General features: G+C 39.3%; 1 protein-coding gene across 1 annotated transcript; it reads left to right on the forward strand.

Annotated features, from left to right (window-relative positions):
- Nucleotides 1–1724: 1724 nt before the first annotated feature.
- LOC106029078 (histone-lysine N-methyltransferase EHMT2-like) lies at nucleotides 1725–15929 on the forward strand. Its single transcript, XM_063249251.1, has 3 exons — nucleotides 1725–1841; nucleotides 12901–13028; nucleotides 14842–15929. The coding sequence occupies exons 1-3, from the start codon at nucleotides 1781–1783 to the stop codon at nucleotides 14983–14985; spliced, it is 333 nt and encodes a 110-aa protein (XP_063105321.1). The 5' UTR covers nucleotides 1725–1780; the 3' UTR covers nucleotides 14986–15929.
- Nucleotides 15930–16510: the final 581 nt, after the last annotated feature.

A 16510-nucleotide genomic window follows, 5' to 3' on the forward strand; every position in this document is an offset into this window, starting at 1 on the left:
TTTGAGATAACCGGAGGACATAATCATGATTGTGATTTTTATCAATTATTATAGTGAGAAAAATATACAGAAAAATGGCTGTATTGAGCTTTAGATTTTTTTTCTTGCAGCTTACTGAATTGGATTTTACTCCAAAATTACACAAAAATTAAGTTCTAAAAATATTAAAGACAGTTATTTATGAACTGCTGTTGACATTTTTGTCTTTATTTCTCTGGGTAGAACTACAACCTTTATATGCCTACTCTATGTTTTAAATTTGGGTCTACAATATATTCTTGTAGCTGGTCTTTGCTAAAACAGCATTTCCCATAATGGTGTTTTTTTTTAAAGATACTCTTTTTTTATTGTGCATTTTAGAATTTAGTTACCTGAGAGATAAAACTGGCTTTTTTGTTTTCTGAAAGCCTTGGGGTTTAAGAGTTAAATCATTGCATTCCAAAGTCCTGAACCCAAGTTTATTTTTATTACTAACCTAAAAGTTTATTCATTTAATTTTAATTTTTTTCCGAGTTTTAAATAGCCCCTGTATAGAATCTTCCCTAATCTTTGCAGTGTAGAAATTCAATATTTTTTTTTAATTTCAGAAGCTCAATATTTGTTTAGCATGGATCCTTCAAAAAAATGATATAACATCTAAACTTTCCATTTATGTATTTCATTTGGCTCTTTTCAGCCTACTCTGTATTAAAATTATTTGTATATGCTTCATAACCTTAGTAATCCTCTCAGTTTCTTGAGGTAGGAGTTGTGCCTTTTATATCTGTTTCTACTTCATAGCTCCTAGAACGGTGCCTTTCATGTAGTGAATGTTCAATAAGTATTTAATTTTGGGGGAAAACTCAATAAAAAGTTATCATAAAAACTTACAGCAAACATCAGGCCAGTGAAATGTTAGAAAAAATCTTTTAAATCAGTTCATGGATGCCTAGTAACATCACTTGTACTCAGTATTGATCATAAAATTTGAGATTAAGGTCAGTGGAGAGAGATGAGAGGGAGGAAGAGCAGAAGGAAGAAGAGAAGGAGGAAAGGTAAAGACTGGAAGAAAAGAAAAAGTGAAACTGTACATAGATGATACAATTCTATACAAAATTTTAAGAATATATAGATGATATGTGAGACTATTCCGTAACACTGTTAGATTTAATAACAATATACGTAAGTCAGTTACATTCCAAAATGCTGCAAAACTATAGAAATACATTCCTTAAAAATTAATAATTAAGGAATATCTTTTACAATATAGGGATAAGTAAGTTACTAAGAAAAAAATCTCTAACAGAATATAAAAGAATTTAATGGGCTAATTTATACAACTGTATTTATAAAATCTTACAAAGTTGAGATGTGTCTGAATACAAATATTCAATGTGACAATACTGTCAATTATATGAATTCAATATAATTCAAACTAAAATCTTAACTAAAGTGTTCACTGGTGTTGGCAAAGTGAGCACTGAGTAAACAGGTCTTCTAGCCACGCTGCTGGTGTAAGAAGGGCTACATTTCTTTTATATTTGAAAGTACTGAACAATAGAACAGATGGAACAATGATTTATATAATATGGGACATAAAGGAATAAGGGCAGTGATCCCTAGTGGTAGAAAACAAAGGCTTTTGAGCCCCATGCTTGCCCAGTTTGCTGTCCTGAGTGTTTCCTCTTTAGGAAGCCCACAGGGAGTCACGTGAACTTCCTGAGTCCAGGAGGTGGATCTGGCAGTCCAGAGAGACCAAGGTCACTGGAGTGTGCACAATGAAGCACCAGAGAAGAGAACTATGCAGAGATGGGGCCCTGAGAGAGCTGCAGAGAAACCCTTGAATCTGCAGGTGAGCACTGGTAGGTACATTGCCCTGGGAAGGACACCGGGAGGGAAGTGTCAGAGGTCAGATGTGTTGGTTGTTTCCATCAGTCAGACCGAAAATCACGTAATCCACCGGCCATTGGATAGAGTATGTCAAAGGGTCTTGTCTAGGAGTGGGAAGTGACTAGTCCTGGACTGAACTCTGCTCTACCCTCAAATAACACATTTGCAAAACAAGAACTAAAGAGCTCAAACTGTTTTTCATGTACTAAACTGTCTACCCAAACAAACTTCAAGGACATTTACAGGAAAATGAAATTATCCAGCACTCAAAAAGGAAAAGTTTAAAATATTAGATACACAATTTAAAAATCAGATTTGCAAAAAACAGGAAAACGTTGGCTCTTTGTGTTTGGTTGGGTTATTCATCTACCATCCTGTTAATATCTCACTAACTTCCAGATTTATCTTGAATCTGTGGCAATTAAGACAGTGCTGTATTGACAGAATGCAATACATTGCATTCTGTGAAGCAGTGAAACAGAATGACAGAGCCAGAAAAAGTCCTGTTTGTATCTGGAAATCATATATTTTGTAGCTGGCCTTGCAGGCCAATGCGGAAAATAAAAGCTAGTAAATGGCTCGAGGACAAAGAATGAGTTAAATGAAAAAAAAAAAGTAAAATTATAACTTCAACTCACATAATACAACATTTATGTACAGATAGATTATACATTAGAATATTAAAAGTCAAAACTTTAAAATTTTTAGAGAAACCTTTTAAATTTGGGGCAGAAAATGTTTTAGATAAAGGACAAACTATAATTTTCTATAATTTAAAACTTTCATTAAACAAAAGATATCACACCCTAAGTGAAAAGTCACATAACTCACAAGACAGGTCTTCCACATACGTAACTGACAAAGATTAGCATCTGGAATATGTAAAGAATGAAACAGAAAAGGTAGTAAATGGTTTACAGGACAGGAAACATGGACAGCAGTTAATACCTGGAGGATGTTTACCTATATTAGTAACCAGAAAAACGCAAAAGAAATCCATTTCAAACACATCAGAGGCAGAAACCTAAAAGGTGTCCCAATACCAAATGAGGAAGTGGAGCACAGGGATGCCTTGAATGCTAGTGAACTGCATGGGTGTCATCACCTGGAGAAAAGCAAGGAAATACCTTATAAAACTGAAGAGGTACACACCTATGACCTAGCAACTCCACTTTCTGGTAAGAGCCCTAGAGAAACACACATGTATGTGAACCAGGGGCCTTTCAAGAAGGCTCATAGCATGATTTCCATAAATGCTTCCTCTAAAGATTCTCCAAAGAGAAAAACAAACAAATAAATATTTAGTATAAACTATAGAATAGTCATGCAAAGAAATAGTATAAAATCATGAAAATTAATGAACCAGAGTTACAATGCTCAATGTGGATGGATCTCCCAAGTGCAATTAAATGAAAACAGGCATATAAGGAGCATAAATCTTTGCAGAGACCACAGTTGTTTACAACCATTCCCTATTTACTTCCTCATAATGGAATATCATTATTACTTGGCAATTGCTTTCCAGAATTAAAGGTGTCTTTTGGCTTGTGTGGCCATGTGATTTAGTGCTAGCCAATGAGCTGTATGTGGATGTGGAGGTGATCACTAGGGCTTTCAAAGCGCTCATTAAAGGAGCTGTACTCAGTTAAAGGAGTTATTGACCCTTTATGGCCCCTTTACCTCTTTTTTTTCTTCCAGCCAGCAATATGAGCATACTGGCTACCCTAGCTAACTTTAGACTAAAGGTACTTTTGGAAATAGAAGCCATACTCAACATGAAACAGAAAACTCATATCTGGACCCCAAATTAACACCAGAAAAGCTCTGACTGGCCTGTCTTCAAGTTTCTTTACTGCGATAGAGGAATACACTTGCATTTTGTTTAAACGGCTGTCAATTTGTTGTTTCCTGTTATATCTATTTGTTTCTATTTACATTTCATACAGATGTACATAATATACAGACATAAATAATGTCTAAAATACACAAAATAACTAGCATGCAGCAAAGGCATGGAAAGCACATGGAGGTAAACAGCAAATGTACCGCAGTGATTACTTGTGAAACAAGATATGGAGAGAAAATGGAAGATGTATACACAACATGTAACGCATTTTGTTTAGTTTTATTCTTTATGCCTTCTTGTATGTCTTAAGTATTGGAATAATACTGCTTAAGACTTCTAAATAGAAGAGGTCTTTGGAATTTCTGGAGCATAAAAGCATGTGCAGTCATCCTTGTGGCCTCTGCCTTCGATCATGTCTCCTGTTCCCCATGACTCAAGCTAGAGAAATAGAAATAAACCTGTTGAGTTTCTTGATTTTTTTTTCATACAGCCCAAAAGAACCACTCCAACTATTTCCTCTCCTCTATCTTCTCCATAGGTATTCAGAGGCACAGAGAAGCTTCTCCAGCCATAGCTCATGAAAATGTTTGTGCTTTCTTTCCAAGTGTGGTGGATGAAAAAGTGGTAGTCAATTTAAACACCAACTGAACTGAATCAAGGTGGTGCTGAGTAGAGATGGCCCATCTGAGGAAAGTTTCCAGCATAAAAAGGAGACCTGGAGAGGAAGTGTGGTATTGTGGGTTCTCTTAAGCTTTGTTGTTTGGAGCTGCTGGTTCTTTTAGAGTTGCTGGTTCTCCTAGAGGTGCTTTTCATGCTGGTTTCCCTGATATAAATGTGGCTGTTCTCATTATTGGAGGAGCCCAGGACTGCATTGTCACTGAGGATGGCTATGGTACTTTTGAGGGGAGCCCTGGTCTTATTTTGAGTGTTGTTTCTTGGCTCCAGTGCAAAACACTCAACCTACTGGCACAGATCCTTCACCCCACTGGCACAGAATTTCTGGCTTTTACCACTGACCTTTGGGCCCTCCCAGGGAAGATCTATGAAACAGACTTGCCTGAGGCCTTGTTGTGGGCTCTAGGTCTCCAGTTAGACTTGTGGAGGCATTGTCATGGGCTCTAGATTTTCAACTGAACTCATTTAGAATATTGCCATGGGATCCAGGCCCTTAGGTGGATTCTCTAGGTTTTTGGTGTGTAAACAGATTTCCTGTACTTCTTGTATTTGACTCTGAGTGGTTAGCATAAAATATTACTATAAATTATGTGTCCTGTATGTAATTGATTGCCTTGCAATTGCTGACTACAATGCCAAATGTTGCCTCAGCCTGTTTTCCTGGTGAGGCAGAAGGACAAGGAGAGCAGAAAGACCCCTGTCAGCTATGCACCCCAGTGAAGAGTGTGTTTCTGCTCATAGGCAGCCATACTTACTAGGCGGCATCGCAGAAAGGAGCCACAGAAGCGGGAGCTTTGCTGCATGGCTAGCTGTTGCTTGGAGCTTGGCACATCAGCCTGCCAATTCTCCACCGTGGTTAAGAGGATATCGAATCTGTTGGGCACTTAGGAACATGCCAAGAACAAAACAGTTTCTGCAATGGCAGTGAACAATTTCCCCCTGGAACATTTCACAGATGAGTTGATGGGATTAGACAGCATGCCGTTCTTAGAAGATGTTATAGACACAACCACTTATATAAAGATGAAAGTGGTGTTTTGGGGAAAATGCCAAGTTGCAAATCTGAGGTGGAGAAGATATTCCATTAACCTTGTATCTACTGGGTTGTCTATTAATTTCAGATGATAAAGGGATGTCAGATAAAACCAATTAGCATAAAACACTCTTAGTCAGCTTTGCAAACCTTCAACAAATACCAACAAAGATGAAGGACATTTGGAGATGGAGCTTTTCCAAGGGACTATTGAAAGTGATGGTGTCTTCACTTTCTTTCATCTTGTGTCTACTATGTGCTAAGTCCTAAGGCAACTCTTAAGTGATTTGCTAAATTCATTCTTCTTCCTGTCTTTTCTTTCCTTTGTGATTTAATTCCCTTGGTCTCTTTGCAGAAAAGAGACAAATGGTGGCATATTCTTCAGGGGAAAAAACACAAGACTGTACCTGATACCCAGTGTGACTGGGAGTCCCTCCACTTGCTAGGAACCGCTATTTGAGATTCTTGGAGTACCTGTTATGATGAGATTTCCTCTTGGGACTATTTCAACACTTATGAGTGAAGATTGAAGTATTATGGATGTACATTGCACAAATAGTATTTGTGTGACATGACTCTTAGTTCCTAAATACAAGTGTTATTACTGCTGCAGGTAAATTTTAAAAAGCTTATCTTGTAGGGCTTGATGGTGCACGACTGTAATTCCAGCACTCAGGAGGCTGAGGCAGGAACATTGCTGTGAGTTTGAGGTCAGCCTGGGCTACAAAGTGAGTTCAAGGCCTGCCTAACCTGCAGAGTGAAACTCTGTCTCAAAAAGACCTAGATAAATAAGCAAATACATAAATAAATAAATCAGATGATAGCCATTGCTGATTTAATAATCATCTTGCTTTGAAGTCCTACCGTGCTTTTGTTCTTCTGTTTCATTGGTTCCATTGGTTCTATCATGTTGTATCTTATTGAATTTTATTATGTACAATAGTATAAACAAGGTTTTTATGGAAAATGAGGTAATATAGTAGCTATTGTTTGTTTTCAGTTATTTGATTCTGAATGCCCTGTAATACTTTCATTCTCTTGAATGATTTTATAGTATTTTGTTATGTTTGATACTATTGTATGTGAAGGTATGCTCAACTATTTCAAAGAAAGAGACGTTATGGTAGCTACTATTAATAGTGAGTTGTCTTATGGTAAAGTACTGTGTTGCTTACATTGGTCTGTTCTGATCTGCTTTGTTATGTCCTCTTTTGTCTTAATCTCTTTAAAATAAAAAATTATAAAAATAAATCAGATGAATATATACTTTTTAAAAAAGCTTATCTTATGCTTGAATTTTTGACTTTATGGTTAGGGATGGCTTTTCTGCTGCTGTGAGGAACTTGGATATGGGTACTATGTTTTACTCTCTTTTTTTTTTCTAGTGACTGGCACTATTTTTCTAGTGACTTGAGCACATTCTAGTGCTCAAGAATACTTTTTTCAGTAAATTAAAGCTGTACACATCAAAAAACTTACATACTGAATGCTAGTGCTATGTGTAATAATCACCAAGTGTAATACTGACCATAAGAACTACCAAAGCTGAATAATATAGGCAGACAGTATTACAGATGAAATCTAATAAACCTTTACTATGTACAGGTGCTTTCCTTACTGCTTTACATTATTTAATCTATAAGAAGAGTAAATATTTTTGTTAGTCAAGGAAGTACTTCTCTAACAAACTCCTAAAGTTGTAATGGCTCAAATACATACAAATTTGTTTTTTAAAATTTGATCCCACTCTAATATGAGTTGTCCTGCAAAGTAGGTAGTTCTTCCCCAAGGGAAGATCCACTGTTGATCCTTCATTTCTGTTGTATGTCTTCATGGGAGGATATATCACTTTGGAGCTGCTAGATGAGGGAAGAGCAGATACAGAAGTTGTCCCCACTTTCAAGCCATGTTAGCATAAAGTCACATAATCTTTCTGCTCATATTTCATTGAAAGAGTAGTATGCCCTTTAAAACTGCTGTGAAGAAAAAAAAAAGGCTATGAAGGCCAGGTAATGTAGTTCTTGGGCACAGACACTACAAAGAATGCAGTACTACAAAAAGGGAACTAGAATCATAGTCGTTGAGCACCCTATGGTTTTTATCTAGTGGTCCCCCAAGAGCCTCATGCATGAATAGGAGGTGCTTTTGGAAGAGGAGTGAAACACTATGGCATTAGAGCTGACTTGCTGATTGGAGGTGGCCCAGTCAGTCTGGGGAGGCAGGGTACCTGGGGTGTGACTGGGAAGGGAGTAGCTCCCTCCCCAGCTCCCGACTTCTCTCTCTCTGCTTCCTGGGAGACTCAGAGTAAGCAGCTTCTCCTCTACCCAGACCATTTTGCTATGTGGTTTCTGTGTTGAAACCTGACGGATAGGGCTGACACTTCTGAACTATGAGTCACAATAAACCTCTTCTCCTTTGAATTATGTGTGTTGTGTATTTTGTCCCAGCAAACAAGAAAGTGACTCAGACATTCACCTTTAAGTATCCTCTATTTAAAAATTAAAGAAACTAGTGCACTGAGAAGTAAGGGACTTGCCTGAGATTGTATTAGGAGTGTATTTGTACTCCTTAGAATGCACTTCCTGGTCTCTTACATGATTGTGGATTCTTGTTCATAATTATGGATATGGTTGGTGAATCATTCCCTATTAGATAGAACAGGATGCAAATCTGAAGGCTGAACTCAAGTGAAAAAGAAATTTTAATGAAGGCTCCCTAGCCACACAGCCTCACTTCCCTTCCTTTGTTTGGAAATGTATGATCCGATTATCACAAATATTTGGGTTCTACTTGAATATAATGATCAAGGCAAGGATTGCTGACTGTCTTAATACCTAAGACAATGTGGTGCTGAAGAACTGTTGCATCCTAAAGGCAGTGGTGTGTGACAGTAGGCTAAGACTGTATTTTCCAAGTGCTTCCATGTCAGTGTAGGGAGATGTGTGTTGAGAACAAGCTTGTGGAGAGCTTTAGATGGAGCGTAAGTTCTGGGGTGCAAAGTTTTTATTTTGTTTTTTCCTGAGTCAGTACTCCCATTGCAGACTAGGTTAGGGGAATTTAAGTTATGAAAATTACTTTAGTAAGACATGAAGTAATGGGAATTAAATAGGGAGCAGAGAAAAGAGGGTCTGCTCGGGGACATTCAGCTATGTGGATTCAGGCTGGGCTTTTGTTAAGGAATAAGAGTTAGCTTCAGTAAGCAGAGAGAGACACTAGAAGTCAAATGCAGACTGTCCTTTCAATGTTCCAGTCTTGAATGGAAGCATTTGTAGCATAGCTGCAGGGAAAGGACCAACATGGGGCTTAGTGAGTGTGGGAAGAACAAGCTATGGTGTTCTGAGGGTAAGAACTTCCTCCAGCTCTTTTGTTACTGTTTCTTTAGAGTTCTTTTTCATAAAATACTTACATAACCTCCCCTTAAGGTGAAGCTTGGTGTCCAGACTCTGATACATTCAATGCAACATCTGCAGAGCATGTACCACTTGGTGTGTGTCACTAAGTGTCTCCTATAACCTGACTTCTGAGCAGTGTCTGGTACAAGATAGAGGGTGTCTTGGTACTTGGGAATGACAGCATGAAGGCACAATGACTGAGTCCTCCTAATACTCTGCTCATTCAGCTGGCATCACCACCTAGGTTTAAAGCTGAGAAATACTGCAGTAGCTTCAGGAACTTGCTCAAGATAAATGGCATGCTCATGATTTTGATTCTAACGGCTTTTAAATGCTAAAGGATCATGAAAAGTGTAAATAGGAAAGTCAGAGTTTTCTATGGTTGCTACAAAAAAATTGCAAGCTAAAGCAATAGATTTCTTCTCATACAGTTCCTTAGGCCACAAAAGTGAAGTCAGGTTCACTGAGCTAATCAAGGGACTGGAAGTGCTCACTCCTGTGGTGAGTCTCTGCTTCCTGTCTGCCTCTTCCAGCTTTGGGTCCTGCTGGCATTCTTTGGCTGCCTCATTCCAGTCTCCATTGCTCGTGCTGCCCTTTCCTATGTCAATGTCCCTGCCTTGCTTTTATATACTCATGGGTATGGGATAGAATTTAGGACCCAGAGCATAATAATGAGTAATCTGTGGTCTCAAAGTCTTTAATTGAAGAATGCTATCTGCAACCCCTGCAAACCCTCAATTCTTTCAATAAGGTAACATTCATAGGTTGCAAGCCTTAGTACCTGGAGGTGGGGAAGAGTGTTATCTAGGCAAAATATATGCATTAATAAATTTTCAGGCATGCAAATGTGTGTCTGTACATGTGCATGGGTTCAGCATATATAGCTGTGCATATGCATGCCTGTGTGTGTGCAGAAGTGCACATGGCGGTTCAAAGTGTCTAGCTCAGAGTGTGCCCAGACTTGTAGTGGTTTCCACGGGCAGGGAGCAGTTCCCCAACCTGGACTGTTGTCCAGCCCCCTGCAGGAGTCACTGTTTGTCTGCATGCCTTGCCATCCTGGTCCCTGGCTTCCTTGCCCACTCTAGGATGTGTGTTGGATGGCTGAGGCCTGGTGAGGATTGTAAAGCTTGAGGTCCAGAGCCAGAGGCCTCAGAGATACAGATGATGTGGGCATGGTTGTGGAGCGCCTGGGTTTTCTAGGTGGTTGTGGGTGGAACTGTGAGTTTGCAGAGAATGGGGATGACTGAAGAGACCCTTATTCAGCAAATCCTGCTAGGGTGGAGACAGCCAGTGGCCAAATGAACCCCATGGGCCCTCTTCCTCAGCCAGCTTGGAAAAAAATGCAACTAATCCAAACAGCTTAGAAAATCCTGGATGAAGAATCTAAACTCCGTTTAGGAAGAAGGTGGCTCCCAGAATGGCAGGACCCTGTATGGGTGGTGCCATCAAATCTGGTAACTAACTGAGCCTTCTCCAGGCAGCCCCCAGGGTGCCCCACCCCCACCCCCACCCTGCATACTCAAGGTGGCCTTTCTAGCACTGCTGCGGGCTCCTGCTGTGCGGTGTGCTTTCTGCTGTGTCGCAGCAGGACCCTGTCTCAGCTGTACTTTCCATTGAGACTGGTAACTGGCTCTGGGCCACCCTGAAACTCACGCAGGAAATCCTTGCTCTAATGAGAAACCTACAACTCTTCCACTCAAAGTCTTGCTCAGGATTGAGCTTCCTAGAATACCAGGGCGGGAGTGAGCAGAGAGCCCACATTCCTGCACCCTAGTGCACATCCAGGATCAAACTTGGAGAACACTGTTGGAGGAATAGGAAGGTGTAGCCCAGTAAGATTCCTGGGGTCCTGTCACTGAAGAGCGCTTGGTGAGGAAGAGGAAAGGCTCTGGCGACCAAAGAGACAGTGTGTTCTAGCAGAGCTCGCACGAGTTCCAATGTGAGCACACATCCCACGCACACACCCACCACCGCCACCACCACAGTCTTATGACCTTGGCCAAGTCTCTTAATCCTGCAAAGACTGAGTTTTTCCTATCCCTGTGAAAATTGAAAAGGGTTGCTTCAGAAAATACCTCCTACGGTGCCTGGAACTTAGGGGTCCTGGAGCAAAGGTAATAATATTATCTAGTTACGCGGTTATTGAAGAAGCAAGCCCCCATTGAACAGGAGTTTAGTCAATGAAAGAGAATGACGTAGTGGAAGAAAGAAAAGAGGAGCAGGGTCCTGGTCTAGATTGGCTTCTGGCCTGTATGTGATAGACATCCTTAGGTGTTGGGAGGGTAATGTCTCACCTGGTTGCCCTTAACTAACTGAGATGTACAGGATGTGGATATGTGTTGGTCTATTTAGGTGAGAAGATTACTTCCATCAAAGGGGCTGCACCATAGCATACAAGTAGGTCAGTAGCTCTCAGATTCCCCTCCTTTAAAATAAGAGTGACAAGCTACACCTAGTGATGTCCCAAAATGGGACAGCCCAGTCTTCTTCCAAATCATGGGAAGTAAATTAAGTCAGCCAAACTGTCTTATTTTAAAGTCTTTGTACACAAGTTCATTTCTTAAAACTCTGGTGCCTATTCCAAACTTTTAGCTTATGAGTGTGAGCAGAAGGCAAAATGTGTGACCAAGGAGCAGATGATCATCCACAGCGAGACCAGAAGCAGCCAACTTCAAGGGACGACAGCTCACAGTGTTTTCGATGACACATAATTTAGTCTCACATCCTACCAGCAAATGTGTCCCTCATTCACATAACAACATTGCTTGCACTTCACAGTGTTCATTGAAAAAATTACTATAAAAGGTAAGGTTCCATTTCCTGACCCCACTTTTGAGCCCTAACTCTAGAGATGATGGGAAAAGACCTGCTTGAGAGATCATGATCCTTCTTTGACTTTGTAGGAAACTTTTAGACCTCCTGAGCCTGTTTAAATATATATAAATTAATATATATAAATTATATATAAATATAATATATATAAATATATATAAATTAATATAATAATTACACTTAAGAAGATTATATAGAAATAAAGAATCTAGCACATAACAAGTCCTCAACAAATAGCCTAACTGACGTGAGAAAACACTCAACTGACAGAATACATGAACTACAGCAGAACTTCTCCCCTTTAATGTATATAGGAATTGTCTTGGGCAGAATCACTCAAGGCCCTCTCTACCCCTGTCCTTGTAATCCTGCGTGCCCTCAAGGTGGCCCTCTGGCTTCCAGTGTATATACTGGGCAAGAAAATGATCAGGAGGAAGTCAGAGATTCTCATATTTTATGAGACTCACAGTGAGCAGAAAGAGTGTTTAAAAAGCATTAGGGTTTGAATCTTAAATATAGAACTTGGTTGTGGCGGTGGTAGAACTCTAAGGAGACGGGACCTGAGGGAAGGAGATCAGGTCATGGGGGCAGGCCTTGGAAAGGGATGTAGAGACTCCAGCCCCTTCCTCCTACTTTCTCCGCTTCCCGGCCACCATGAGGTGAGCAGCTTTTCTCTACCACCAGCTCCCCACCATGATGTTCTGCCTCATAGCAGGTGCCAAATAACAGACTGAAGCCTTTGAATTTGTGAGCTAAAATAAACTTTTATTCCTCTTAAACTGATTATCTCAGAAATTTTGTCGCAGTGACAGAAAGCTGACTAACATAAGGGTTAAGTGCATTTTGGTTCCATTGCTGAGTTCAGTTTCTGTACAAATTGCTAAGTGAATGCAGACAAGTCACTCCCTTCTGATTCTTTGTGGGTCTTGACTCCAGTTTGAAATTCTGTATTTTGAACAAGCTGTCATGCGGTGCTGCTGGTCTGCAGACCACAGTTCAGAGGCAAAGAACTAGAGTATTAGCTATAACAACACACAGGTGGCAGGTGCTGAGAGACAGGCTTGGCCAAGCAGTCCCTTGGTAGGAGGTCTAGGCAGGGGCAGTCAAGGAGTAGCACAAATTTGTTTTATCTGAGAACATTTCTGTCTTTGAAATTGAATTGCACTCTTGAGTCCCAAGGCTGCTGTTCTCTTGTGCTTCTGCTGACTTGGTTCATATTGAAGTTAATGTCTTACACAGTATTTCCTTTGCAGACTACACAGACATTCACTCCCTATTGCTGAGAATTGTGGGACTTCTGAAACTTGCCTCTTCTTGTCTGTGGGATACAGAGTCAGAGAAGGAGCCAATCATATTAAGTCCCTGCTTGGTAGCAGACAAGGTATTCACTTATTTACATATATTTCTATACTTATTCTTTATAAATATAAAAATTGATACTCATGAGTTAATAATAAATGCCTTTAGCTCTGAGTACAGGGGTGCACATCTGTAATCCTAGCTACTCAAGGGGCTGAGGCAGGGGAATTGTGAGTTCAAGGTCAGCTTGGAAAACTTTGCAAGACCCTGTTGTAAAATAAAAATAAAAAGAACTGGGGATACAACTCAGTGTATCCCCCCTACAATGTTCTTTTAAAAAAGTATAAAGATATAAAATGACAGAGGCAGGATAGAAACCAGATTTATTTCCTATCCCTAAATTTACTTTCCACTGTCTAAAATTTGTTGCTTTGTCATTGACTTCCTTGTAGAAATGATGTTCTTATGGCACTTAGGTATTGTTGGTAACAAGCATATTGTGCCATATTGTGCGGTGTTGATTAGCTGAGCTTTATCATGGGTGACCATAAAGGGGAGGCACACAGTGCAGTAAAGGAGTATTGTCTGACTGTGTAACTGGCAGTTTGTAAGTGATGATCATCCTGATCCTTATGAATTTTAGGCTCCCATGAAGACTGTTTTAAAAAATCCGGGAGGGATAAAGAGTGCTATCGAGTATTTAGAACATACATGGGATATGAAATATATTTTTGCTATGGCAATTCTTCTGATCAGTATAACTTTGTATTAATTGATATCTTTGTTTTCAATATATTCTGTTTGGTGGGCTGAAGAAATTGTAAAAAGATGTTCTTCAAGCATGGTGGGGTGATCAGTACAGAATTTCTAGTGAGTAATAAATAACTTTTTTCTATTTAACTTGCTTTGTTCATTGGTGTAATGACTATGATCTGCTGAAACGGGGTTTTATTTAGACTCTGAGAAAGTACTGATGTCATAGTTCCACATCGTTGTGAAGTAAGGACTGGGGCATATGTAAGAAAGTCATTTAACACTTCAACTGCTAGCAGTTTACTTTTAAAAGTGACGTAAACTATCAACAATAACAAAATTGATAGAGCCCCCCCCCCACCTGCCAGTTGCATCATGTGTAGGTGAGTGCTGCTCAGTCAGAAAGCTGGAGCAGTCTAAAGGCAAGTATGTTCTTTGATACCCAATTTACATCTTGAATTTCTAACAACAGAATGACATCAGAACCACACACACGAAATGTTAGCAAGAAACAGCAGTTGGTAGTGTTTACTTCATTGACTAACGTTTACTGGTAGTTTTGGACTCACACTGATGTGAGATGTGTGAGCTTTGTACTATTAAAATTGTCTGAATATTTGTGTTTGTCTTTTCTTTAGGAAGTTAATGATCAAATTCTATCTCATTCCTTTTAAGAAACTGCTCAAATTTCTCTTAGAATTAATTTACCTGTCCTCTATGCATTTTGTGCCTTTTAAAAAGCTACTTTATTACAAAATAAAAAAATAGAATCAATAAAAGTTGATTCTTCAAAAACTCAACAGATTGACATACCTCTAGCTAGACTGAAAAAGACAAAAAGGCACAAAAATCAGAAATGTAAGTGAATATGTTACTACCTACTTTACAGAAATAAAATGTATTATGAGAATTCTAAGAACAATTATAGGCCGTCATATTAGATGAACTAGAGGAAATGCACAAATTTATCAAAATGATTCATAGAAAGTTTAAAATTTGAACAGATGAGATCTATAAAAGTAAAAGGATTGCATTAGTAATCAAAAATGTCCCAGCAAAGAAAATTAAAGGTCCAGGATTAGTTGGCTTCATCGGTGAATTCTACCAAACATTTAAAGAAAATTGACTGCAATCTTTTTCAGACTTTTCGAAAAGAAGAGGAAGAAGAAGAGGGGGGTGAGGAGGAAGGAGAAGAAGAAGAAGAGGAAGAAGAGGAAAAAGAGAGGAAGAGGAGGAGGGGGAGGAAGAGGAGGAAGTTATGGCTTGTATTTAGATGTCATCCCTAAACCCCATGCACTCAGAGGTGGGGATTTTGGAAATGACTGGATTATGAGTGTATGACCCTGGATCACGAGTGTATGATACTGGATTAATCCATTGATTTGTCTAGGATGGTTCTGGATGTGGGGGTTGGATTTATGGAAGAGGGAAGACCCATCCTGGGTTTCTATGGCAACATCCAATAGGCCTGCAGCCTCAATGGAATAAAAAGAGGGAAATAACAAAAGCTTGCTGCTACTTTCTACCTGCCTTCTCATGAATTGTTTCTCCTTTGCCAACCCCTCTGCCATGTTGCCCTATCTTGGAGCTACCCAACTATGGACCAAAACCTCTACAAACTGTGAACTAAACTAAAACCTTTTTCCTTTTAACTTGTCAGTGTTGAACATTTTGTTGCAGTAACAAGAAAGTAGCTAAGACAGAAAGTGAGAACTAAGTCACCCTATTGTTACAAGATACTGAGTTACATAGAAATGTCACATGCAGGGATAGATTCCTGAAGGAGCCAATGTAAAAGGCCTTGCAACTGTGGGGGAGACAGATACCTTCCACTATGGGCAGGCCTCAAGACAAAAGATCAAACAAATGTACCCACGTCCTAAGGAATGATATTGTAAATAGGTCTGTATCACCCTGAGGAAGCCAGGAGTCACTATACCAACCCCCTACAGGAAGAATCACTGTTCTTCACACAGGCATGCTTGTTATGTGACTTGTTTCTCCATTTGTCCCCAATTTAATTAACTTTACCTGAACAATAAATCTTATTGGTTCTGTCTCACTTTATGCCCACCTTGGGAGTTCCCATGTTTTCCCCCACTTTAGACCTGCCTCACTTTGTGGTTTTGCTCTATAAAAATCCCTGGAAAAGACAGAGTCCTTGGCAACCCACTCAGGAGTCCTTCTCTCTCAAACAGAAGGCTTTTTTCTCTCAATAAATATATTCTGCTCTTACCCATCATTGTTCCTAAAGTTGATTATTCAATTTTAGAGAACACGAACTTGTAGCAGACATATAGTTGGGAGTTTTGTTCCTCTGTATCACTGAGAATTATATTAGTCTGTTACCAAAGCCAGCCAAAGACTCCATAAGGACAGAAAACTAGAGAACTATATCCTGGTAAATCTAAATGCAAAAGTTATTAACAAAATATTGGTAAACTGAAATCAAGAAAAAATTAAAAGAATTACATATTATAGCCAAGAGGGATTTATCCCAGGCATATAAGAGCGAGTCAACAAAAGAAAATCAATGTATTAACTATGTTAGTAGAACAAAGGACAAAAGCCACATAATCATGCCAATTTCTGTAAAAAAGAAAAAAAGCATTTGATATAATACAATGCACATTTGAAAATGCTTGGGCAATAGAAACAGGAGAGAACTCCTTCAGTGAGGTTTGATGAAAGATACGTAGGAAAAACTCACAGCTAATGTCAATCATGAGAGACCGAAAATTATTCTGCCATGATCAGAAATAAGGAAAGATGCCCAGTTTCCTATCGGTATTAAAAATTTTACTGGGAATT

Source organism: Cavia porcellus, unplaced genomic scaffold (assembly GCF_034190915.1).
Source record: "Cavia porcellus strain 051 isolate PalLab524CR breed Dunkin Hartley unplaced genomic scaffold, mCavPor4.1 scaffold_5, whole genome shotgun sequence".
NCBI classification, from domain to species: Eukaryota; Metazoa; Chordata; class Mammalia; order Rodentia; family Caviidae; genus Cavia; species Cavia porcellus.

Bases quoted from the DNA above. Each gene is read 5' to 3' on its own strand.
- LOC106029078 (XM_063249251.1), top strand. From the start codon at position 1,781: ATGCAGAGATGGGGCCCTGAGAGAGCTGCAGAGAAACCCTTGAATCTG. The intron at 1,842-12,900 runs GTAGGTACATTG...TTTCCTTTGCAG, and splicing joins GAATCTGCAGGTGAGCACTG to ACTACACAGACATTCACTCC. The intron at 13,029-14,841 runs GTATTCACTTAT...AATCTTTTTCAG, and splicing joins CCTGCTTGGTAGCAGACAAG to ACTTTTCGAAAAGAAGAGGA.